A 25742-nucleotide genomic window follows, 5' to 3' on the forward strand; every position below is an offset into this window, starting at 1 on the left:
TCTTACACTTTGTTGGCTAAGATTTTCAATTATTGTTTCAACTCGGCTCCTTCGTTTCACTCCAACTCGCTGGTGATCTGTTATGCTACTCGGACCGCGTAATTTGCAGCAGCTAGCAGACAAGGCGCCGGAGCGAGCTCCCCGAGCTCCCTTATCCAGTCATACGACGCAAGCACGTGCTGGAAAGCGAAGCTGAAATTGGTCGCAGAAAAGTTATAGCAAATTCGTTAGAGTGCACTAAGCTTGCCGTTACGTTTTTCTGATGTTTCAAGGTCCTAGACCTTCATATACCCCCCCCCCCCCCCAAAAAAAAAAAAAAGGAAATAAAGAAGAGGAATCGAAACTATCAAGTCAGTACTCATTAAAGCAGCATCGTAATTCTAATGACATGTGAAGCCAACAGAAAATGAAGCCAAGGAATGCACAGGGGAGATTATTTGTAGTTTTAATTGAAGTCCAGAAATGATAAGCTAAAGGGAAATGAAAGAAAAATAACTTGGCGCCGGTGTAAGCCGAACCCACATCCTCTGCATTACGCATGCATTGCACTACCAATCGTTGCTATGGTGGCGGCTGTTCCCAGGTCCAAATTTTGGGGTATTTATGCAAGTGCACATAATCTAACTCGGCCATGGCGGTGGATCTGAAGCACCCTTTTGACCGATTGTGTCACGACCGAAACTGGTGGTAGAGAACGACCGATGTGTTCGGCTGCTATCGGCGGTAAGGTGTTTTTCCGTCCACTTTCATTTCTCTCTATATAATCATTTCTACACTTCAATCCAATTCACAAATAATTTCTCTTATGGTTTCCTTAGCTTGATTATCTGTTGGCTTCATATGGTTGTGACTAAGAGAAATCGGGCCGCTCGGTTTCCTTTCCTGTCGTTCATCTTGTGATGAAGTTGTTCGTCCATGCTTTGTTGTGACATGCAAAAGTGCGCTCATAGCAGTGATATTTGACCATGCAGTTGCAGACTAAACTTTCAATAATAGCTAAATATAATAGCAGCTAGCCCGTCTTCATCCGCCATCTTTTCCTGTTGTTTAAGTTGATATATTATTTATTTATTTTTTATTTAATAATACTGTCAGCCCGTGAAGGGCCATTGCAGGAGTGGAAAATACAAACACATACAAGGATACAGTATGACAGCAAAAGCAAGTAAATGAACAACTGTAGACATTTCAGCAGGGACGCGAATCAGTTTAAATTCTATGCACCCTTACAAACTTCCCCCCAAAAATAAGAAGCAAAATGAACAGAAACACCTTTGGCAAAGTTATGATATACATATTAGTTAGCGGCAAAAAGAATAACGTGTACACATTGCAAAAATTCCTCAACGCATGAGGCCGCCATGACAGAGTCGGGGAGCGCATTCCATTCCGTAATACCTCTCGGGACAAAGCTGTACTTAGAACAGTCATTTCTGACTTGAGGGGGTGTGATGTACTGGCTATGACGATGTCTGGATATTTCATTTGTCGAGATTTTGAAGAAGTTGTGTTTGTCGACAAGCAAGTGACCAATAATGATAAGGTAAATTAGTTTCAGTCGCTCATACCTGGTACGTAAGTCTAGCGGAGGTAAGTCGGCAAGTTTAAAAAGTTCAGTGGGGGATTGGCAGTAGAGATACTTGTTAAATATGAACCTTGATGCTAACCTCTGGATTCGGTCAATCTTTTGTTGGTTGGATTTAGTGTAGGGATCCCATACAGCTTTAGCATACTCCAAGATAGGACGTATTAAGGATTTATAGGCTAAAATTTTGACCTCAGGTGTCGACGCACTTATATTCCGTCTTAGGTTCCAGAGCGCTTTGCTGGCCTTACCACATACAGCATCAATGTGTTGATTCCATCTGAAGTCAGAAGTGAACGTTACTCCTAGATACTTATGTTTATCGACTCTGCTAATAGTTATACTATTTATGTTGTAAGGGTAACGCAAGATTTTTTTCTTTCTCGTTATGGACATAACAACAGACTTAGCTGCGTTTAGTTCCATCTGCCAGTCGTCACACCATCTTTTAATTATTTGCACTGTAAATTGGCCTGATCATTACTATCTCGAATTTTATTATACATCACACAATCATCAGCAAACAGTCTGACAGGGACACTTATATTACTGGGCAAGTCATTTATAAAGATCAGAAATAAAAGAGGACCTAGGACACTTCCTTGCGGAACTCCGGACACAACACGGGAAGGGCGTGATGTGCACCCCCCGAAATCAACGTATTGTTCTCTAGAAGAAAGGTAAGATGAAAACACTGAGTGATTGCGGGGCTCTGAAATACAGAATTAATTTTTATGATTAACATCGGATGGGACACTTTGTCGAATGCTTTCGCAAAGTCGATGAAGATTATGTCTGTTTGACCACGGGAGTTTAACGTTTCAGAGAGGTCATGTACAATTTCAATGAGTTGGGTGGTTGTTGAGAGCTGTTTTCGGAAACCATGCTGTCCAGGAAAAAACAAGTTGTATTTGTCCAAGTAAGAAACTAATTGTTTATTAACAATGTGCTCGAGGAGCTTAGAACACGCGCTTGTAATAGAAATTGGTCTGTAATTTGCCACTTCCGCTGTACTGCCACTTTTGTGTATAGGTATGATTTTTGCGCGTTTCCATGCTACCGGGAAGTAACCACTATCAACAGAAGACTGAAAAATTTTACTTAGGTATTTAGAGTTCCATTCTGCATATCTACGTAAAAATTCATTTGGAATGCCGTCAGGACCAGGGCTCTTCTTAACATCAATATTCAGCAGAAGATTTAAAACGCCTTGTTCATTGATTTCAATGTCTGCAATGGGTGGTCTAGCAGCTGTGTAGGCTACATGAGGTTTATAACCATTATCTTTAGTAAAAACGGATGCAAAGTAAGCATTAAAATTATCAGCTTGCATTGCAGCAGTACTGCAGGATTCTGAGGATAACGGTTTTGTGGATGGGTTGACATACCGCCAGAACTTCTGCGGCGCCTCTTTAAGGAACTTCGTAAGTGTCACATTATAAAACTTGTCCTTAGATTCTTTTATAAGGCATTTCAGGTCATGGCTCATGTGTTGAATTGAGATCTTCTTATCGGGGGTTGGATTCCTCGAACAGTCCCCACGTTTTCGCCTTAATCTTCTCTTTAGATGTATAACTTCCCTTGTAATCCAAGGATTTTTCCTTTGAATTCTTTTATAGCACTTTGGTATGTAGTTTTTAATACAATCCATGACCGTTGCTAAGTAGTAGTCCCATAAATCATCTGTACTGGTGTTTGACTCAAAGAGATGAACAAAATGGTCAAAAGAACGCTCTAAAAAGTCTAACACACCAACATCATTGGCAGAGGAAAACTTCAAAAATGTTTTATGAAGAGCACATGGGTATGGTGCAGGTCCTAAGCTTAGAAATGCTTAGGACCTGTATATATCGAAGTTGTGCCGACACTGATTGATGTCGTGAATAATAATTCGTTATACTGTACTCAAGCGTGTAATACTACGTATACACGTCACTATTACTGCCTGCATACTATTTGACCACAGCTGTCCCTTGCGTTGCAGTAGTACAAAATACTTTTTGTTCTAATGACAAAAAATAAACAGGTAAAGCAATGGCTGAGTACGCAGGCTACCTGCTTCTTGACCAATCCCCAGTTGTGGATATGCGCCATTGTCTTGGATCATCATCATTATCTCTGGAAAGGAATAGGAGCAGATTAATGAGACTGTTTAAATAAAGCATAATAAAACAAAGATGACTAGATTAATAAAGAAAACCGCATATGCAACCTTCGTTGAAATCCTGCATTTCTTAGCAAACACTCCTGTCGCTGTGCCCAAGATCATGAACGGCTAAAAATCGAGGCGAAGTCGAGATGAGCACTAAGAGGAAGAAGACACGTCGGTTCGTTCTCTGCGCTCGCGCTGTCATGCCAGCCTGCGGTGCCAGCCCTACGGGATGAGCGCTCGACGCTGAAGCCGGGCGCCCTGCAGGCGGCGCCAGCGGGTAGGGTCGCAGACCCAGGTCATAGCGGGCGCTCGAGCCGAGCCGTGGTCGTGTGCAGCTAGAACCGGCCGAGCATCGCCCCACGATGCCGGGCTTACGGGTTCGCGTGGCGTCCAAGCGGCGCTGCCAGATCGGCGAGGGCCCACACTGGGACGAGAAGGCTCAGGCGCTGCTGTACGTGGACTGCTACGCCGGCTGCGTGAGCCGGCTTGACCCCGAGACCCACGAAGACATCGACACCATACACTTCGGTGAGTCGCATGCGGCCTTTGAACTACATGGCCGTGTCGCATTGAGGCACACTTAGGGAGTTTTAAAAATAGGGGACAAAATGCTAGGGGGCGCTAGCAGCCAAGAATACAAAAGAACGCAAAAGGCGTACAGAGAGAGATAAAATGAAGGCAGGGATGTTTACCAACCAGGAGTCTACGTTCAAAGTTGAGTTTACTTGTAGTACGCAAATCCACTTGGGGACACTAATTCTGAACTTCTCTATTGACATTGCAATACCTTGTATATTAAAATGATAGCGGACGATTGTAGATATGTCTGCTCACGCGCGTCGGGCTATACCAACGCATTTGGACAGCACTGGCTGTTTGGTAACGATTTCATCTTTCCTCAGAGGGTACGATCCCGTTCGCGATCCCGCTGGCGAACCACCACCACAAGATTGTCATCGGACACAACCACTATGTCAAATTGACGGACATGAAGAAGCGTCACGAGGAGCTGATCGCCATGGTGGAGACCGAGAACGCGGGCACCCGGCTCAACGACGCCAAGTGTGACGCCGCCGGGCGACTCTGGACGGGTGAAAACATGGCCTGTGCACAGTTGACGCTGCGCGTGTTCTGCAGTTCACGTTAGAGTCTCACCGATCATAACTGTCGAGAATTGGAAGGTGTGCCAATGCTTCAGGGCACAAAGCTTGTAGGCCGCAGAAACCTCACTACACGTCTCAACACCACACTTCTAATTGCAGATCGAGTGTTGATTTTTTTGTGTGTGTGCGACTAACTTCTTTCTCCTATATTTAATTGCATTTTCGTGAGCTTTCATACTCCTCGAAAGGAGTACACTCGAAGTTCGTGCCCCTTGGGGCTCATCTTGTCTCCATACTATAATTGTCGTCTACACTCTTAAACAAATGTACGCCCTTTGCGTCGTATCTTGCCACACAGTAATAATGGCAATCTGTCTTGTCCGCATTTGCTCTAACGCTGCGAGCCCAGTACTTCCAAGTCATGAACGGCATGGACGTTATCAGCATGGCAGAGCTTTCTCGACAGGAAAGTAGCGAGTGCAGCGTTTTCAAGAAAGGAAACGCAGGCAAGGCAGATGACTTGTGGAACAAGCCCCAAAGGGTGCAAACTTTTTGAAGAGTGTAGTACTACAACGATAATAATTATCAAGAATTGGCAGGTGTCCCAATGCTTCAGGGCGCCCAAGTAGGCCACAAATTTTACTGCACGGCCCCGCAGCACACTCTTTGGCAGTAATGCACTACACCTACACTCTAAAAACAAATGGAGTGTTGTTGACTCCTTTTGCGGTAGTAACTGCTATGACCCATATTAATCTCCCTTTCCGAAATCTCTCGTGCTCCTCGATGGAGTACGTTCAGTGAACTATGCTTGAGCTCAATAACAAAGCGACAGAAAACTTAAGCTGCTGCTGTCATAGTCACGAAGCTATCTTTACACTAGCTATTAGAATGCGTAGTGCCTACTTGTCAGTTATTTGAGGCGCTTTTCAATGCGCAGGCACCATGGCCATCGACAAGAAGCCGATGAACGTGGAACCGGAGCAAGGTTCGATGTACAGCATAGAGAAGAAGCACATTCGTAAGCATATCGAGCGCATCACGCTGCCCAACGGCATCGCCTGGACGGCCGACAACAAAAAGATGTTCTTCGTCGACTCGGTGCCCGGCAAGCTGTACGTCTACGACTTCGACCTTGCGAAGGGAGACATCAGTGAGTTTGTGCGAATTGTGCGGTTATTTCACACTGCAGTCGGCGAGTTCTGTGGATGTATAACGAGGTTATTTTTTTTTAATAGCTGCAGAAAAAATCTTAAAGTTAGAGCAATATTGTTCCCGATGACTTGTCGTTTCCTTTCCAGTGTTCAGCCTGGCAGCCGCTAGATAAGATTTTTTTTCACTGTTGTATGCGTAGTTAACGCAGCTACGTTAACATTAAATTATTTATTTCGATGGCTAAATAATTGAGTGATTTGGGGCTCGTCATCAACATTATCTAGCTGAGCGAAGAAATTTCTGAAGGAATTATTTTGGACATATAAAGATAAATCCGAAAGATATTCTAGACCTTTTCTGCCGAGGTCCAAAAGCGCCTCTACAGAAAAACTAAAAATCATTCTGATATTGACCACCTCTTTTAGAGTCACAAAAGCAACTCTATAGAACGTGTCTAAAATTTGGTCTTTTAGGTTTCTAAAGAAACGCGGCGTTCAATTATCTTTTGAAACTCAATATGCAAATTGAATAGACTATGGAAAGGAACGCAATAGAGCCATATCGACAAAATGCAGAACATCCTAAAGGATCACGATTAAATTTTTTTATAAAGGTGGGTATTGGGGCGGAGTCTTAATTACAAGCGATTTCAGGTGAAGTCGATTCCAAATGAAGCCTTGGAGGTAACGCCCGGTGGCCACAATTTCATTCCCGTCCAAGTTTGTCTTCTGTCTAGCCGTGTACCTACACGTGTTCAGCAAGCGTGTTTGATTGCCCGTGTCCTTTATGCAATTCTGGTTCTGTTAAACCTATTTTTCACCGATTCCTTGACTCGCCGATGTAAAAGCAGTCGCACTCGGCACACAGCACTGAGAAATTTTGTTCGAGGCAGAGGGTGCTTCACATTGACACTGTTGGCGCGAAGCATGCTTGTGAGTATACGTGCGCATTTCGTACACCGCGTTTACTGAAGAGCCAGTGCCTCGCTGTTTCCTGGAACGTATATAAAGGATAACAGCACGCGTGCTTTTGTATCCGAACACGCGAGATTCCATCGAACGCTTAATTTCACCTGGTACTGCGGGAAGCATCTCGGATGCCTCTATAGCTGTACGATTACCTGTAGGCTCAGTGCAGTCCTGCCAGTCTATAGATGCAAGGCTCCTTCGTGTCCACATTACTCAGAGTTTAGTGCCTAACTGAGGCTGGTTGAGTACAGGCGAGTACACACTGCAAGAACAAAAGCAGCGCAGACAATTGCTTCTGCGGAAGTAACTGCACGCTTGTGCCATACTTATTCTCGAGTGTTATAGTACTCTGCTCCGACAGAGTTCATGCTGTTCAAGTCAAAGCAGAGGCTGGAGTAAGAGGGCAGGAAAATATGGAGGCAAATAGTTTACACCTGTAAAAGAATTTGTCAGCACACCTTTCATTCTATAGACTGAGCTGGAGGGAAAGAGACGTGCCTTACTGCTCGGCTATCTCTGTCTATCCACTATTTTCTCCACTACTCTTTTTATCCATTTCCCCTCACCCGTACAGCGCTGTGGAGGTGCCCTCGCACGAGAGGCAGTAACGGCGCTGTACTTATCTTTTCCTTTTCTCCTTTTAAAACCACTCATCATCAAAGAGTTCAGATATAAAGGGGTTCGTCTTAGTCTCAGTATTGATGCTGTCATAGAAAGGCGCACGCAGAGATATACCGTTGGAAAGACACTTGTCGGAAACACGTGCTGGAAACATTGCCTTGAACGCAGGCAACCAGAAGGTGGTGGCAGACTTCAACAATCCAAATTTCGCCGAGCTCGCGTACCCGGACGGAATCACGATCGACCAGACGGATAAGCTTTGGGTCGCCTGCTACAACGGCGGTCACGTGGTCAAGATCGACCCCGTCACCGGTAACACGCTGATATTCATCTTGCAATCGAGCTTGAACGGGCAGCACAGGTCATTCAGGCTACCTGTGTAGTTGCACATGGGGCGGCGACACACGAAGTTGATTTTTGGCTAAGCAATGTGCTTCAGATGAGGTGTTTGACTGACTAAAGTAGGCAGGCAAGACATTTGAGCATTTAATTTCAGGATTTCGTAGACAATTATCCACTACACGCTAATTAACTTGCACCGAATAAGATAGGCACCGCATCGTAATGATAAAGCAACGTTTTATGATTGTACCCTATAATCGTGTACGTATTACGAAATATTAATGCGCAGCAAGCAGATTCTGAGATATTAAGGCGCCAAGCACACAATGTTGAAGAGGCGGATATCCGCACAACAATGACGTTCTGTCACAACTCGCACTCTTGAGCGCAATATTCTGGGCGGTATTTTGGGCCCAGTATAGGCGCCTGTTGCTTTCGTGAGTCGACCCTAAAGGTGGCCCGTCTCTCTCTATACCAGGCACCTTGGTGCAGAAGGTGAAGATACCCACGCAGCTCGTGACTTCGCTGTGCTTCGGCGGCCCGCGCTACGAGGACCTCTTCGTCACTTCAGGCTTCATCGGACTCAGCCGCGACCAGCTACAGAGTCAGCCGGACGCAGGCGCCATCTTCAAGATATCCGGCATACCGGGAACCAAGGGCCTACCGCCCAACTGCTTCGCGATGTAACGCTCCGCGCTGCCCTTGCAGAATTCCACAGTGAGCGCTAACGACGACAAGAATAAAAATATTGTGCGGCACTTAGTTTGGTGCAGCGAAACCGGGGAAGAGCAATGAGCAAAGTGCTGAGTGCTCATGGTGGTGCGACGGCGTAGCTAAAACGACCATTTGCAGTTCACTCTGGTCCCGTTTGCCACTTTTACTTGCCGGTTTTTCCCAACCGCACAACTTTGCACGCCTTCAAAAGAGTGGGGCACAATTCAATCGCAGCGGCGTCACGTTCTACGAACATCCCAAACTTAACAGCTTAGAACCTGCGTCGCGATATATGTGCTGTTTAGGGCGTTGTAGCTGGTTACAGCGTACTTTAGAATAATAAGGCGTCATACTCTGGGTTGCCATGAATGCTACTTACGTTTCACCATGTATATAATACCGCGCCATACCGGCCATCCATGGACTGCTCCACTATATACCGCTGCCGTGCAATTTTTCCCCTTGTAAGGACCTAGCATATATACAGGGTATTCAAATAAAAACCCTAAGGCGGCATCGGACCTTGCGTAAGAGTAGCGAAAAACTAGCTAAAAGCTTTTTTTTTTCAGACTACCGGGTCCAAGCTGTACCTTGCAGGTGACAGCAGACTAGAACGTTATCCCCGCAAACCCCACGATCGAAGAACGATGTGATCGTCGTGCGATAGGGGCGGGACCATTGCGTATTTTTCACGAAACAGTTGCTAATTACCTTTCAGTGCGGCTCCAATTAAATACGTTTGACTAACTGAACTTGACTGGACCATGGCTTACGTTCTGGAGCAATCTACAGGCGCACTCCAGGTTATGTCCTTTGCTCCAAAAAATATTCCGGCACAAGACATCCTTCGTGGTCGAAAATAGACTGTGACAAGAGTATTCCGCAATCCGCCCCCATGACGGTGCGACTGTGAGTATACTTGTGAGGGTATACTTGATTTGTTTGTCTTTGATGGCACATATAACCACCTTTATCTTCAACAACTTTCTTTTTTCTTTAATTTGCTCTCTCTCGCTTACCAAGACGTGAAGTATGGCAAGAAAGCGTTTATTTGAGCTGATCACTCAGCCCTTATCCTAAGAATATTTCTTTCGGATTTCAAATCTTGTGCGCATGCTGGCTTAGCGATTGAAGGCGTGCGCCTCGAAACCCTTGGCTCCCAGACAGGTGACCTTGAAGACTGATCCCGCCAGGGGTTCGGCGCGGAGCTGGTCCGGCGTCAGTCCCTTCCAGGCAGAGGTGACGTACAGCTCGTCGTAGTTATCGCCACCAAAGCAGCACGACGTGGTCTTTGACACCGGAAGCAGAACGCTCCGGAGCAGCTTTCCTGTGGACGAACATGGTGGCGGTCAGAGGAAACCGAAAGTATAAGCACGGTCACGAGGGAACGGAATGAGGAAGAGCAGCGAATTTGTAAAACGTGCATGTACCGCACAACTGCAGTCGATAGGGTTTTCGCTGGCTTGTTGTCGCTCTTACTTGTAAACAAAAAAACGAACTCGTCAGCTCCCCTTCTCGCTAATTACATAGGGCCTCGAATTTGGCAGTCTTGATGCCATGAGGTAGCATACAACGGTTCGCCAGTTGCCTGCTCCTAAGTTCACGTCCATTGTGTTATTATCTTGTTGTTCTAACTTAAATAGTCGTTTGTACTACCTACATCAGCAGATCAATGTTTTTTGAATTTCAGAGGCAGCTAGGAACGACCCAATGAGAGCTAATATGCTTTCACACTCAAAACAGTGGCCGACTGGCTGACAACACTGCTGCTTGAGCGTCATCTGTGCCTCAAAGGCAATTATGTGATGTATTTTATAAACTTGATTACATATAACTCTTACTGTGTTTTCTGGCATACGTGAAATTGAGCTATGCTTGCATTTATTGGCAGTGAACTTACTGTCAGTATCAGGAAAGGAAGTTTTATTTGTGCTATTTGTCAGTTTACAATATCCAATGTGAATTTGACATCAAAACAATAATGATAAGCTTGCTTGTCATTGTTTGTGCTAACAAGAGATTAGTATTTTTTAGGAGTATACCTCAAAATGTTTGTCTCGTTTTTATACCAAGAACAGATAGCTGTCAACTCAGTAATTATGCTATGGAGCCTCAATTGCTTGTTTAATAATACAGAAATGTTATTAATTAATACAATACCTTTTAGAGTTAAAACTCAAAACATGCGGGAAGTGTAGCGTGGCTTTGGACGTGAAAAAAGTTAATTATGTGGTATTTTGTGTCAAACCACGATCTGATTATGAGGCACGCCGTAGTAGGAAATTTGGACCTCCTGGGGTTTTTTACCGTGAATTCAACCTATCGTAAACATGGTAAGCAGAGCTAACTATAGCACCTTCGAAAATGAAAGAAGCCTGGACATTGAATGTCTGCACCGCAGCTACAGCAGTGCTTGCCAAGGAGGCTACTAGCTAGCTGCAAGTGGAAAGAGCATTAGCTGAGCTACAAGCTGGCTTGTAGAGGTCTAGGTCTACAGTACAGCTTCCAAAGACGGCTACTAGCTGTGGCCTTAGCTAGATCAAGCTGGAAGGTAGACGTCTACTAGCTAGCTGCATGCTTCCTAGGTATTTGTGCATTTCTCGTAAATACAACAAATGATTTCCGTTAAGTTTTCTCTGGCTTCTCTCTGTTGCGTCCTATGGTTGCGACAGGCAAAAAAAAATAATAGAAAATTGAGACTCTCGAATTCTCTTATTCTCGCTCACTACATAAACTGTGTAATTTAACTACTATTTGGTCTTAAACATCTTCACCACCGTTACGGATCGCAGCGGCTTCGCGTTTTCACATGCCTTTTCCCATTCTACGTGCAATGGGTAAAAAGTGATGTCACACGGACAAGCGAGCTCGTTAGATTCCAACTTGATGCCATATGGAATGCCTGATGGATGCCACTACACTAAGCTTCTATTAAAGCAATGCATTTTGTCTGCGCCATTCGATTCTTGGCCAGAGTGGCTATGCGCCACTTACTTTAGGATCTTCATTGTCATCTCCACCAGTCTCTAAGCAAAACGAGTTCAAAGTTCGTTATGTAAGACGAAAACCTTCCCCAAAGATGCCTATACCAATATGTAGTGACAGCTGATCTCCAAGTTTGGCTCCACTAAGCTGAAGCATTACTTGCGACTTAGCTACGCAGTATCTGTGGTGTACTATTTTTGCACGCCCCTATCTCTTATCCCATTTTTATGTATTGTTCCAATGCACATTCTTGCGGTGCAGCTCTCTTGACCCCGTTTCTTATCACGGGCCTCATGGTGGCGAGCGAGGTTGCGTGTAGAGCTGAGTATCTACAGATAGAAGATTTGTTCTTTATGGCATCGTAGAATCCATTTGTGTGCATCTGGCTAAGGTGTGCCGATCGAATTGAGCGATCGTAGAAGGGATATTAAAGAAGATGGACAGGGACTGTCGTCCAGGATCACGCTGCATACATTTAGGTTGGTGATAGACAGAGCTATTGCTTTTTATCATGAGGCGCATGTGCTTTGTGTCCAGCCCCTGTACTCACTCACCTGTTTCGGGATCGATGTTGATGACTCTCCCCGCAGCGAAACAGGCAAGCCACAACTTGCCGTTAGTGTCGACAGTCATTCCGTCGGGGTATCCACAGTCTTTGTACTCTTCCTTTGCGTTGAAGTCCACCAAGACCTGCCTGTTTGCTGCATACGTAAGAGATAAAAGCAAAGATAATATGAAAACTAGGGGTAAAAAAACATTCGAAGCTTTGAATAAGTATAGAATATTACAGACTAACTTCATATTAAAACAAATATTCAGTATTTTTGAATATCAAACTAACCAAATATTTCTCCAAAACTAACTGCTAAAGCCTGCTTACTGTTCTCCGTCGGCTAAACAAAGTATCGGAAATTATCAGATGTGAAACGGCAAAAGTTTTGCAAGCAACGCAGAAACAAAATGGGTAATGAAAGCTTTGATTTTGGTTTTGCGATAGAAGCCTGCATGATACCCTGCGATTTTTACTTCTAGTCTATCATTTAGTGTCTTTGGGTGTGTAGTCATGAAGCAGTTTTATCTTTTACGCTACAGCCAGTGATGTTTTCCTTGCAACAGGCTCTATTACATACCCGCCGTGGTTGCTGAGTGGCTATGGTGTTGGGATGCTGAGCACGAGGTCGCGGGATCGAATCCCGGCCATGGCGGCCGCATTTCGATGGGGGCGAAATGCGAAAACACCCGTGTACTTAGATTTAGGTGCACGTTAAAGAACCCCAGGTGGTCAAAATTTCCGGAGTCCTCCACTACGGCGTGCCTCATAATCAGAACGTGGTTTTGGCACGTATAACCCCATACTTTAATTTTTAAAGGCTCTATTACATGTGTTTACAGCACACAAGTTCTTCAGCAGCTTCTTCTTTTCTTTTTCCGTAACTGCTTTCCGTAATCAGTCTCCAGAAATGTTGAGAAGCTATTCGTAATCTTGTGTTTGAAACTGACCCAAATTCCCCTTATAGGTAGCTGTTTTTTCACTGGTCAGTACACGCACGGTACCTGTTTATACCAAAACAAATATTCCTGCTTCAAGTATGTGCGTCTGCAGTTGAGTATTCAATATTCGATTTGATACTTATTCGACTAATATTCGAAAAAAGTTTATATTCGCCCACTTCCAGTGATACCCATACTGCCACGTAGTGGTGACGGTGCACAGGCAGAAGCCCCACAGCGATGCGAAGTTCGACGATAAAAGGTAACAGTTCATTGGGCGTTTCGGTATTTATACATCTGCCGGCGAACTTTCTCGACGCAACACTGGCGACCAAGTATTTTCTAGAAAGTGCTTCAATCGTACCGGAGCATGCATGCATCATGCAATCTGATATGACAGGTCCAGCTATTGTAGAAAGGGCGAGAGAGTTCAAGACGCCAGTGTTATCTCCTAGCTTACTGTTGCATGAGAAACAGCTGGAAAAGCGATAACAAAGCGGTACTGCAATAGCGCATGCAGGATCAAAACATGAAATAAACGCGTGACAATGTAGAGGGTGTTTCAGTGAACGCTTTCAAAATTAAAAAAAAAATTGCCTGTGGCAGACAGCACGATTCTAGTCCATTAGCTGGTCTACTCGAAGAAGTGGACATTACTTTCACAAAAAAGTGAGATGCCTAATCGACTAATTAACAAAAAAATCACTGATTAAGTATTTAACTAGTCACCTTATGGTGCATATTGCAATTTGCAAGTTCTAGCGAGTGAGACTGCAAGGCATATCGACTTGAAAATAATTGAATGACACCATTTACGAGATATGCGCCATCAAACTTACGGTAAAAATGCACTGTGGCTCCACTTACTTTCATAACAAAATATGGTTTTATGCATTCAATCACAAAAGTAACTGGAACGCCATGCATTTCTTCGCAAAGTTCGGGAATTAATATATCGAAACTGGTGTCATCCTAAGAAATCGCTTCAGTTGCGTCTGCCTTGCGAACTTCCCGGCTAGAATTTGTAAATTGCAATATGTACCATGAGATAATTAATTTAAAAATAATTAGTGGATTTTGTTAATTAGTAGATTACGCAGTTAAATTTTCTGTGTAATGTCCGCCTCTTCAAGTAAACCGGCTCATGGACTAGAACTGTGCTATCTGCCACAGGCAATTTGAAACAAAAAATTGAGAGTGTTCGTTAAAACAATCGGTATAGGTACCAGGTATATGGTTTCTTTTTTCGTTATAGCGAACACATGGTTAGAAGCTGTGGCACATTGATTACACCTCATCGAGTGGTGTATTTGAAGTAGTGGGCATTACTTGCGCGATTCCTTGAGTATGTTCATCTAATTAATTTTCGTTAATTGACATCAAAAACGTTTTGGCACCATAAAACGTGTTTAAATTACGGGATTAAAGCCACGTACTAATGATATATATATATATATATATATATATATATATATATATATATATATATATATATATATATATATATATATATATATATTCTTTTATAGAAAATTACACCCTTTGTGGCTTCTCTTGTAGCACAACAATAATCGTCATCTGTCTTGCCCGCATATCCTTTCTTTAACGCTGCGAGCCTGGTACTCCCAAGTCACGAACAGCATGCGCGTTATCAGCATGTCATGGCATTCTCGACAGGAAAGTAGCGAGTGCAGCGTTTTCAAGAAAGTAAATGCAAGCGAGGCCAATGAAGATTATCGTTGTGGGACAAATATACACCCTAAAAGGTGCAACTGTTTTAAAAGTCTAGTTAGCAGAAATGCTGAGACTATAGCACCAGCTGCGAGATCATCATCGTCATCATCACCAGCCTATATTTATGAATCGGATCGGAAAACATTTATTGGGCTCTAGAAAAGAGATCGTCGCGGCTTCAGACGGCCTCTCCCATCTTCTGGTGGATTCTTCTGTCTGCAATCACAGGGTTGGTGCCCTAGTCCAAGGCTCCTCTGAGTATGGCCAACCCGCGAGCTCGCTCTACTAGGCGCTTTTGGCCGTTCAAGCTTACGCTGGAAAGCATACTCTCCCACTGTTCCGCACTCGGCCTTTTAATTTTACAGATAGTTGGGGACTCAATATTTTGACAGGCCCATGATATGTGGTATAGATCTGGTTTCTCTCCGCACCATGGGCACTTAGCCTCATACTGTGCAGGGAAAATTTTATTGAGAAGGTTTAGATTCGGGAAAGTACCCGTCTGCAGTTGTCGCCATGCAACAGCATCCTCTCTGCTTAGATCCTTATTTATGAAGGCCTTTCTCAGCGATCTACTATCAATTAGTGCTGTATTATACTAGCTGATTGAGGGAGGTAGTGGCCGAATGATGCACTAGGGAGACCAATTACTGTTCTGGCGATGGAGTGCCTTTTTTTCAAGCTTAGTAGGCCTTCCTAATGTGGTTGCATCTGTACTAGTATAGCCCCCACTGGCTCTCGACATTTTCTTTCTCTTTTTTAACGGTGTCAGGCACCACTCCAAGCCAGAAAAATGTAGCGGACTGGACGAGGACTCGAACTTAAGACCTTCAGATTAGAAGCCCTGCGTTCTACCTCGATCTTCAAGATCTATGTCCCAAAAATGTGCAACGATATACGGGCGTTCTCATGGTTTCATCGACAGTACTTGAGGGAGGCTTTGTTAAGGAAACATCACCTCTGTATGATCAGCCTCAGGTAATCATGCTGTTGCTGTTTCCTGTTTATTTTGTTAGGTTTTGTCCTCATCTATTGCGCCACCTTCAGCATGTGGCTTCGTGGCTTACGCGCATCAGTATAGTTGCTGCAATAAATGCACCTCCATCTTTCAAATGTGGCTATATAGGACAGGTCGCACAAAAGCTTGTCTCGAAAAATAAAAGATGTAACCATTTGGCAATTAGGCAATAATGATGATGCACCAGAAAGTACTCACACAGCTGCCCACTGGTGGCATCGAAGCTGAACGAGTACACGCTACGTGTGAACGAGTCGACGTAGAACATGCTTCGATTGTCCGGTGACCAAGTCATGCCGTTGGAAATGTTCACCTTGGTCACGTGGCTGGTCACATTCAGCGTGGCCGGGTCGATGCTGAAGAGCGAGCCGTTCTCCTTATCGATCATGTGTTCGTCCTTGTGCTCACCGGTGGTGCCTTGATGAGGAAAACACAACAGGAAAGCAAGCAAATACTCTGTGGGAAAACTAATATACTATACTTCAAAGAAATAGTGATCAAAGCAGCACAACGCATCGTTAGCTTGAAATAGGGTGATATAGAGATCAGTGTGCCTTCGCGCATGACGGATGTATGCAAACACGACTGAAGTTTACCATGCACTAAATAGGCCAGGCTATCAAAGGGTAGTGCTATATACACAAAAGAACTCCAGTAATGGGCAGGCTGACGTCTCAAGTTCTCGAATAAACAAAGTAAATCTATTTCCGCGGACACAGCCAGGCGTCAGATTTGTGATGTAGTAGTGTATACGTTTACATTGTAATTTATAAATTTATATCTTCCTCATGGATGGGCCCGATAAGGGCCTGCACTGGTGATGAATAAAATATTTCTAGAAAATGAAATAAGAGACCCGCCGCGGTGCGTTCGCGGCTACGGTGTTGCGCTGCTAAGCACGAGGCCGCAGGATCCAATTCCGGCTGTGGCGGCCGCATGTCGATGGAGGCGAAACGCAAAAATGCCCGTGTAAGGTGCATTGGGCGCATGTTAAAGATCCCCTAGTAGCCAAAATTAATCCGGAGTCCACCACTACGGCGTGCCTCATAATCAAATTGTGGCTTTGGCTCGTAAAACCTCAGAACTCTAATTCAATGAAATAAGAGAATCTCATGAACCGGTCATTAGGCATTGCATGTACATCTACGTATATACCTTCCACATGCGTTAGCGTTTACAACTGAAAGGAACTGATCAACAGTCGACGTAAGCAAGATACATTTAGAGTATTGATGGAAAAAAGCAGGGATGAGACGGAGCGGGGTTGTTTACAAGCATAGGTACTCTACAATATAGAGATATAGGTTGTAATACAGAGAAATAATGTAGAAATCTGCAATATGCTAGACTGCCAGAGATGTATTAAATATTGATTAGCCAAGCAGGCTATGTGACTGTCGCCTCCCTGTTTCGAAGGAAATGTCATTAGAGATCATTATCACCAACATCGTGGTTTGCTGCCGCGAGATGTATTAGATCTGTGATGTCAGTGCAAGCCGAAAACACGTCAGAAGGTGCTTCAATGTGTGCGTCGATTGAGAGGAGAATTCGGTACGCAAGAAACCATACCTGCCCAGAGCCGACCGGTGACGTCACACTTTCCGTCATTGAATTTGTTTGTCGGCTTGTCGCTGTCCACCTCTGTGAGCACTTCGGACTGAGATGTGGTCCAGTCAAACTTGCGGATTTCTCTGTTCAGCGTGATGACGTTCAAATTCGGATTGGACTTGTATGGAATAGCGATGGTGACTAGTCCGTCTGAGAAACACCAAAAGAGACACAAACCAGTTAAATGGCTTTCGCGTCGCAAATGTTCGCAGCAAAGCTATGAACGTGTTGTGAAAAGTTTGACTACAGAGCGCTTATTAGCGAGCACAAATATTCCCGTTATACAAGCGACCTTGTATTCAGACCTTATAGGAATGGGGCTGCTACGGCCGCAGATAGCACCCGTGACACGCCGCCAATAGAAGAATGCCAGCTGCAGTCATTTATACTTTCAAGAGTGCTTTAAAGTGTATATTTACTTAGTATCTGCAAAATACGGCAGTCCAGGTAGCAAACAGGGGATTGGAAGGCGGGAGGAAATATGAGCAAATAATTTAGGACACAGCTTTCAAGATTTTCGCCCTCTAAAGCTCTCAGTTAAATTTAGTGGGTAAAGTATAGAGAGAGGGAGAGAGAACTATTTGGTCCATTAAGGGTTTAGCGTTCGGTATTCGTCTTCATCGCTGCAGACGCTTGACCTTCTTAGCAGGGTTGGGCCCCTAGTCCAGGGCGCCACTGAGCCGCGCTGCCTCGCTTGCGTGCTGCACCATTGCCCTTTGGGCGGCGAGCTCGCAGCTGGTGAGCCGGGTCTCCCACTGCTCCGCACTCGGGGTTTTGTGTTGGTGGAATGTGTAGTTACGTTTACACTCCCAGGTTATATGGTAAAGCGTGGGGGTTGCCCCGCACCACGGGCAAGTGTTCCTAAATTGTGTAGGATACATCTTGCTTAGTATATGTAAGTTAGAGAAGGTTCCCGTTCGCAGCCTCCGCCAACTAGCTGCTTCTTGCTGTGTTAAGGCTTTGTGTGGCGGGGAGTATCTAATTCTCTTGCCTCTGTGGTAGTTCAGTAACTCTGAATAGCCAATCTCCACGGTGAAGTGCTGTCCCAGGGCGTGTGGCCGCTCGACTCGGTACGTGATCTCGCGAGCCAAGCTGTCCGCCCTTTCATTTCCTTCTATCCCCGTGTGTGCCGGAATCCAGATTAGTTTGTGGGTTGCGGTGTGTCTGAGGTGTTTTGCCTTGCGGAGGATAGCTAAGGCAGCCCTGTAGATTCTACCCTTTGTGTAGTTCCTGCATGTCTCTTTTGAATCCGTTAAAATTACCATTGATTTGTCTTTTCGATAGCCCTCAGCCGCTGCCAGCGCAACAGCGACTTCCTCCGCTTCCACTGTCCTGGCGCTACGTGTAGTTGCGCAGGTGATTAGCTTGCCTGCGTTGTCAACCACTACCGAAGCTGCCTTAATGTAATTTGTGTGTCTATTCCATGGATACAGTGTTGCATCCGTGAAAACCGTGTTTTCTAGCTTGGCTAAATGCCTTTCCACATAATCTGCCCGCGCCTGCCTTCTGGCCGCGTGGAGATTTGGATCCATGTTTTTCGGAATGGTATTGACCTGCAGGGTCTTACGGATCTCGTCGGGTACATCGGCAGATCGATCGTGATGCGTCCTTGGGTCGCGACCTAACCTTGTCAAGAGCGCTCTTCCCGTAGCCGTGTCTCTGAGTCGGTGAAACTGTGTTCCAAGCTGCGCTTCTGCCAGTTCGGCGAAGGTGTTGCTAATCCCTAGCTGTAGCAGCTTGTCGTTCGGTGTGTTTCTTGGTAGGTGAAGTGCCCTCTTGTAGGTCTTCCGCAGGATTGTCTCTGCTTGTTCCGTTTCGCTCTTGATCATGGGGTGGTATGGCAGCGAGTAGATTACCTTGCTGACTATGAGGCTTCTGACGAGTTTTAGCGTGTCGTCTTCTTTCATCCCATGCCTTCGGTGGGAGACTGGTTGTCATTCTGCCTACCTGTTTAGCCGACTTGCTGAGCAGGCTGAGTGTGTGGCTGCATTTCCTGCTTGCTTGTAGCCACATTCCCAGGACTCTTATCATGTTCCTCTCCGGGATGTATTGCCCCTCCAGTTTCACCTCGAGTGGTGCATCAGTGGGGTGTCTTCCTACCCTCAGTAGCTCAGACTTCTCTGTAGAGCAGGCTAGTCCTCTTTCCTTCACGTATCTTTCTACGCAGTTTGCTACTTGTTGTAGCTTCTCCTGTTTCTCTCCCAGGGATCCATGGTTCACCCAGACCGTGATGTCGTCTGCGTACATCGCGTGCTGGATGCCCTGGGTTCTGCTGAGTCTTTCTGCTAGGCCGATCATCGCCACATTAAAGAGTATGGGCGAGATGACCGAGCCTTGGGGTGTGCCTTTGCTTGGGGTGGTGAAGACATCACTGCTCAACTCCCCTAGTCCCACTGAGACCGTTCTGTTGGTCAGGAAGTCTTTGACATAGTCATGAATTCTTCTCCCACAGTTGGTGTTATTTAGCCCCTCCATTATAGCGGCGTGGCTGACGTTGTCAAAAGTACCTTTTATATCAAGTGCCATGACTACGTTTTCCCCATTCTTGGGAATTGTCTCCAGGACCTCTTTAAGTTGCAGAAGCACGTCCTGCGTCGAGAGGTTCGCCCTGAAGCCGAACATGATGTCTGGGTAGAGCCTCTTGTTTTCTAGGTGTTGCTGGATGCGTTTCGTGACGACCCTCTCGTATAGTTTTCCCAGGCAAGAAGTGAGGGAGATTGGTCTGAGATTCTCGATCTGCAGCTTCTTGCCTGGTTTGGGAATCATGACTACTACAGCATGTTTCCACTCGCCTAGTATCTTTCCTTCTTTCCAAAGCTTGTTGAGGTAGGCCTTCAGCTGATCTACTGCCTCATCGCTTAGGTTCCTTATGAGAGAGTTTGTAATTCGATCTGCTCCTGCCGCTGTGTTTTTCGTGATTGGCTCTCATTCTTGCCGCGGTGACTTCCTCTCTGGTGATAGGCTTGTCCATATCTGAGTTTTCTTCTCCGAGATAATCTCCTTCGTATTCCTTGGGTTCGTCAGTGTATAATGGCAAGTCGGAAATGCCTTGCTAATACTGGGTGTCCCGTCTAACGTTATCCAAGAAAAACACGGTGCAAGGTACGATAATAAGACGGTGTTCGGTCGTCAGAAGTCTAACGACCGAACATCGCAAGTTTTATAATTGTATCTGCCATGCTTATTTTGGCAAGACTGGCTGCAGAAAAGCTGTGATAAATTATTTACGGTGATCTGAGGCCTGGAGCTATTTTTTCTAAAGTTTAGGGGTCTAGGAAGGTCATTTAAAACAAGAAATGAATAGTCGAAATCATCATGTCAGTATCCCTTTGAATGATTTAAGAGAAAAGGCATACGCTGTAAATAAAATGCTTTGTGAGAATTCTTTTCACACTGCAATCGCTAACATTCTGATGAATAAATCAATCAAGACCTTAACATCTGGTCAGAGCATTGGCACTTCAATAATATAGCATCCATCTGGCTCGTTGAATAATCCATACGATTTAGCACACCTTATAACCCCATACGGACTACTCCACAAACGGCGAAGCCAACGGAGAAAGTTCGCCTGAAGTGTCCATATAATCGCTATTTCAATCATTTGTCCGCTTGAGCTAGCCTAACAGATGCAATTTACAGAACCGTGATATCTGTCATTGGTGCAGAGTTATGTATACAGTCAAACCTCGATATAACGAAGTAGGCAGAATCGGCAGTATGCTTCGTTATATCGAAATTCGACATTTTATGCAAATTAGTACAGTCACCGATCGATTTTTTCTTAGACAGAAAGGGGCCGTACAATTTTCCGAATTATCGAGCAATCGAAAAATGCAAAATTGAATGACAAAAAAATTGGAGGACGCTTAAGCTTCGCCTTCAAGAGTGGAACGCGACAGCGTTCCCGTCACCCCCCAAGGGGTGTAAGACAATGGGCTACGGCGCAGCGACTACGCGCCCCGCATCGGACGCGGTGAGCGTCGAGCAACGCAGCGTTCGGCGCGACAACGAAATGTGCGCCTGACCAAGCGACGCACGCCTGAGCCTTAGAAACAGCTAGTTTCTAAGGCAACACCGCGTTCACTAGAGGCGCTTTTGTACCGCTTCGAAGCATCGAACTCGTGGCTCAGGGGTAACGTCTCCGTCTCACACTCCGGAGACCCTGGTTCGATTCCCACCCAGCCCATCTTGGAAGTTACTTTTTATTTATGAAGTGCCTGCCGTGATTTATCGCTCACGGCCAACGCCGCGGACGCCGACACCGACGCCGACGACACCGGCTTTTCTGCGACACGAGCTCCTTAACGCTATCGCGTTAATAATTCATTTTGATGAATTTGGGAGTCGGCGACAAATGATACGGTTTCATGCCACGTCGACAATATCTTGACATAGGGAGTGCGAATTAACCGAAGCCAGCCACGCTTTCGCGTGCCGTCCGCCCCCGCGGTTGATAGCGTCACCCGCACTGGTACGATGCAATCATGAAAAACGCCGGCAGGGGGAGCGAATGCCTCGTCTGCCTCTCGCTCCAACGGGTCACCGAAACTCGAGATTACGCAATCTTAAAAACTAAATACGCAGGTAGACAGCTTACATGATGCCACGCCCTCTCGGCACGCCCACTCTTGGCACACGCGGCAGATTACCTCTAAAGCAGGGTGCGCGGCTGCGTATGCGCTCAGCCGCGCTTACAGCCATGTGCGGCCACGGCCGAGACGCGTGCCAGAAAGTTCGATGCCCGCCAACTTATCCGCCCTCCACCCCCCTTCGCCCCCCTCCTCGCGCGCGCTTGAGTGCGTTACCGCGAGCTCGCTCCCCTCCCCCTCTTTCCCTTAGCTCCAACGACGAGGCGGCACTCGTGCGTGAAGCGACCGTCTTTCTTTCTCATCCTCGCACGCTTTCACTCGCGCCTAAAGCACCAAGTGGGCGGGGCGCGAAGGGTCTTATCGCGCTTGGACTTTATACGGAACATGATGCGGCTACACTTCGGCGGTCGCTCATCTCGCGCCGCGCGCGATTTGCGAGGTGCTTTTGCAAGCAGCCGTTTGTAATTCAATCATTTGACAATGTGCGTCCGTGGAAGTTCCATTTATTGTCTGGGCATTCCTCTGCTGCGGAAGCGAAATTTCTTTATATTGAAATTGCATACAAACACACTTTGTTATGATTAGTTTCTAACTACATGGCGCTCTATGGACAAGAGGTTATGAAAAGTTAAGTACTTCGTTATATCGAAGTTCGTAATATCGAGGTTTTACTGTATTTGCAAACTTCGTTCTTCTATCTTATTGTAATAGCACTTACAGGGCACTCGATGCGAATTTTCTCCGTCGGCGTTGCCATAAGGCTCCGCATATATCTATATGTTTTATATATATGCCACATGGTATATGGAATGCTGTACACCCGTGAGCAATGTTATACGGACCACAGGGTCGCCAAAAAAAAACTATTTCTTTGTAATTAACACGCATAAACGGAAACTGACGAGGGCATCAGAAAATTCGTAATGCCAAGGGACAGCACCCGCCGCGGTAGCTTAGCGGCTGCGGTGTTACACTGCCACGCACCCGGTAGCGGGATCAAGTCCCGGTCGTGGTGGCCGCATTTCGATGGGGACGAAGTGTAAAAACACCCGTGTCCCATGCATTGGGAACCACGTTAAAGATTCCATGGTGGCCAAAACTAATCGGGAATCCCCCGCTACGGCGTGCTTCACAATCACGTCGTGGTTTTGGCACAAATAACCCCAGAATTCAATTTAAATATTTGGACTACTTGGAATACATACCTAGCCCCGTTTCTAGTACAAGCACCGTGTACGCTGCTCGCAACACTTCGACAAAGCGTAATGAGCTCAGAAAGCGCTTACATACCCTCTAAAGTTTCGTGTAGGCTGAGCATGCCGCAGTACGGAAACGTGAGGCCAACGCAAGGCGATCGACAACTCCGAGAAGACCCTGTAGTTCTAACCAATAGTGTTCGAGGTCATCGAGTTTTTACTGTTCATGTGTTTACATACGCCACAACATGCGTGTGTACTCAGCTTACGTTAACTGCAACCCGTACTGCTACTACAGCTACAAGCCTTACACTACGTGTAATATTCTAAGATGTTGCTACCGCATTCATTGCATGTCCCTGATGGCGAAACTGTGATTTCCTTAACTTCTTTAAACATATTGCCGAAAATCGGCCAGGGCGTAAATCAAAACTCCATTCCAACAAATCACAAATTCCATTCAATATATGCGCACCGGTACTGTTATAAAATAATTTCTGCGTTTTAAATGCATTCGAATAGGGAAATCAAACTTAATTAGCCCCGAGCTAATTTGAGGCGATTGCTGTTCAGGTGTTCGTGAAGTATAAATTATATATGACAGGCAGTCATAGTGAGCGCTGAACGGTGCTTTTTCTGAGCTACTGTTGCGGTGAACGAAGACAGTACCAGAAAGTTGTTTCGCGGATAACTGGCGCCTAACTCTCCCTTTTACGCACTACTATAATTCCTATACTTGGCTAGAACTCTCTCCCCTGTGTAGGGCAGCAAACTGGATCTTCCCATCTGGTTAACCTCCCTGCCTTTCCACTTTCTTCTGTCTCTCTCCAAACGCACTCATGGAACACGTGACGCGAAGGTCAAACCTCAGTCGAACGTTGTTGTTCGCGCATGCGCCGATCTGTTCTCGAGCTTCCATTTAAACGAATGAATTGTTTATCTTTCTTTCTACTTATGTACATACAGGGTGCTTTTTCTTTTTAAAGCCATACAGATTTTTTATAAAATGGCTATAAGCGGAGTTAACGTGTTGTTTAGCAGATGAGTTCCTAGCCGGGATGGATATTCTTTGCCGCTATTAACGTGGGCTTCAGAAGACGAACAAAACTTTTTATTAGTGCCTTATCGGCCATTATTATAGGCCAGTCGCGGCAGCTACTGCTGATATGGAACGCTTTGCCTGGCAACCGGCTGTATGCCGGGCAAGGAATTATATAGCCTCCTCGGCGCCAGGTCAAGATTTGCCGCGACATGCTTCCGTTCAAACTTAGCCCCGCTCTTCTCTATGGGGTGTTTCCGTCTGACGCGTATCGGGACGCGCTGGATGTCGATGTTGCCTTGATTGCGCTTTGGAATTCGATTCTGAATATCTCGAATTAAGTGCGATTTCCAAGTTTTAAAAGAAAATGTATATTAAGATGTCACTGCTTCCAAATTTATAGCATTTAGACAACCGTACGTCCGAAGGCACTAATAAAGAAGGTAACTATTGAGTTTCCTGAATTAGCCTTCTGAAGATCATATCAGTAGCTAAGTATGCTCACTTCGCCTAGGAACTCGTCTGCAAGAACTTCGTGTTCACTGCACTAACTCTTTAAAAAAAAAGTCTGTATGGTTTAAAAAGAACACCCTGTATATATTCAAGAGACAAAATGGAGTACCAGTTCCTTTACATGTCCTGTTATGCCTCCCAGTCTTCTCTTCCAGCGCTCCTCTCTCTCGGTGTCCAAAATATTCCTCCAGTAAACCGGTGGATAACCTTGAACAGCGGCTTGTGTATTCCGGTCATGCGTTTATGCGAGAACAGAGAGAACGTCCGTCTTGAAATGGCAGTCGCGAAGCCCGGCAGCGAATGAACTTTGATACAAATGTTCGCTGCTTATTACGCAGGACGGTGATGCCGTACGTGTTTCAAGCTGGGCAAAACTGTCTTAGTCTGCACGTCTTTTTACGTCATAAATATTCTGGCATTGCGAAACAAGCACGCACGCACGCACGCACGCTCTGAGTGACACCGCAGGGGCAATGTGCGTATACGATCACCGCTCTTGAGGGACGTACCAAAGTGGATGCCCGACGTGTCCCGCGTGTTGACGTCCAGCCGGCACAGGTCTCCCACGGGGGCGTCAACGTAGAGGAGCGTCTTGGATGCAGAGTCCCAGTGTGGTCCCTCGCCCAGGTTGGAGCGTCGGATGGAGGCCGCCGACACAGACATCTTCACTCTTCGACGGCCAAGCGCAACTATAAGCGATTTGGAGCCGGCGGATTTCAAGGTCTTTTAAGTGCACAACCTGTCGGGTCAGGATTAGCTATGCGACAGCCGCCAGCTGTTGTACACGTGCCCACTACAGCCGTTCCGAATGCGAGGAGTAGAGGTGAGCGCCAAACTGAAGTACGAGAACAGTGGCAGGAAGGCCGGCCGTCGCGATAAATGGACCAAGCGTTAACAGGAGCGCTGTACGGCTCGAGGCACGCAGC

At 45.8% G+C, this 25742-nt stretch overlaps 2 protein-coding genes across 3 annotated transcripts; one reads left to right on the top strand and one right to left on the bottom strand.

Moving 5' to 3' along the window:
* The first annotated feature begins 3849 nt into the window (after positions 1-3849).
* On the top strand, positions 3850-9059 carry LOC142558216 (regucalcin-like). 2 transcript variants are annotated; one of them, XM_075670372.1, is made up of 5 exons: positions 3856-4265; positions 4640-4828; positions 5781-5993; positions 7753-7896; positions 8405-9056. In XM_075670372.1, the coding sequence occupies exons 1-5, from the start codon at positions 4100-4102 to the stop codon at positions 8611-8613; spliced, it is 921 nt and encodes a 306-aa protein (XP_075526487.1). In that variant the 5' UTR covers positions 3856-4099; the 3' UTR covers positions 8614-9056. The 2 variants fall into 2 exon arrangements, with proteins under 2 accessions (XP_075526488.1, XP_075526487.1); XM_075670373.1 differs by lacking the exon at positions 7753-7896 and having other exon boundaries at positions 3850-4265; positions 8405-9059.
* Positions 9060-9670: 611 nt separating this feature from the next.
* Positions 9671-25742, bottom strand: LOC142557688 (regucalcin-like). Its single transcript, XM_075669710.1, has 5 exons — positions 25326-25742; positions 17438-17626; positions 16067-16285; positions 12180-12326; positions 9671-9967 (listed from the first exon to the last, which is right to left on the bottom strand). The coding sequence occupies exons 1-5, from the start codon at positions 25477-25479 to the stop codon at positions 9762-9764; spliced, it is 915 nt and encodes a 304-aa protein (XP_075525825.1). The 5' UTR covers positions 25480-25742; the 3' UTR covers positions 9671-9761.

This window comes from Dermacentor variabilis, chromosome 9, assembly GCF_050947875.1.
Source record: "Dermacentor variabilis isolate Ectoservices chromosome 9, ASM5094787v1, whole genome shotgun sequence".
Taxonomy (NCBI): Eukaryota; Metazoa; Arthropoda; class Arachnida; order Ixodida; family Ixodidae; genus Dermacentor; species Dermacentor variabilis.

Coding starts and splice junctions, on each gene's coding strand:
- LOC142558216 (XM_075670372.1), top strand. CDS start 4,100: ATGCCGGGCTTACGGGTTCGCGTGGCGTCCAAGCGGCGCTGCCAGATC. Junction 5,994..7,752: donor CCTTGCGAAGGGAGACATCA/GTGAGTTTGTGC, acceptor CCTTGAACGCAG/GCAACCAGAAGGTGGTGGCA. Junction 7,897..8,404: donor CAAGATCGACCCCGTCACCG/GTAACACGCTGA, acceptor TCTCTATACCAG/GCACCTTGGTGCAGAAGGTG.
- LOC142557688 (XM_075669710.1), bottom strand. CDS start 25,479: ATGTCTGTGTCGGCGGCCTCCATCCGACGCTCCAACCTGGGCGAGGGA. Junction 16,286..17,437: donor CACCGGTCGGCTCTGGGCAG/GTATGGTTTCTT, acceptor TTCCTCATCAAG/GCACCACCGGTGAGCACAAG. Junction 12,327..16,066: donor TGCCACCAGTGGGCAGCTGT/GTGAGTACTTTC, acceptor TTACGTATGCAG/CAAACAGGCAGGTCTTGGTG.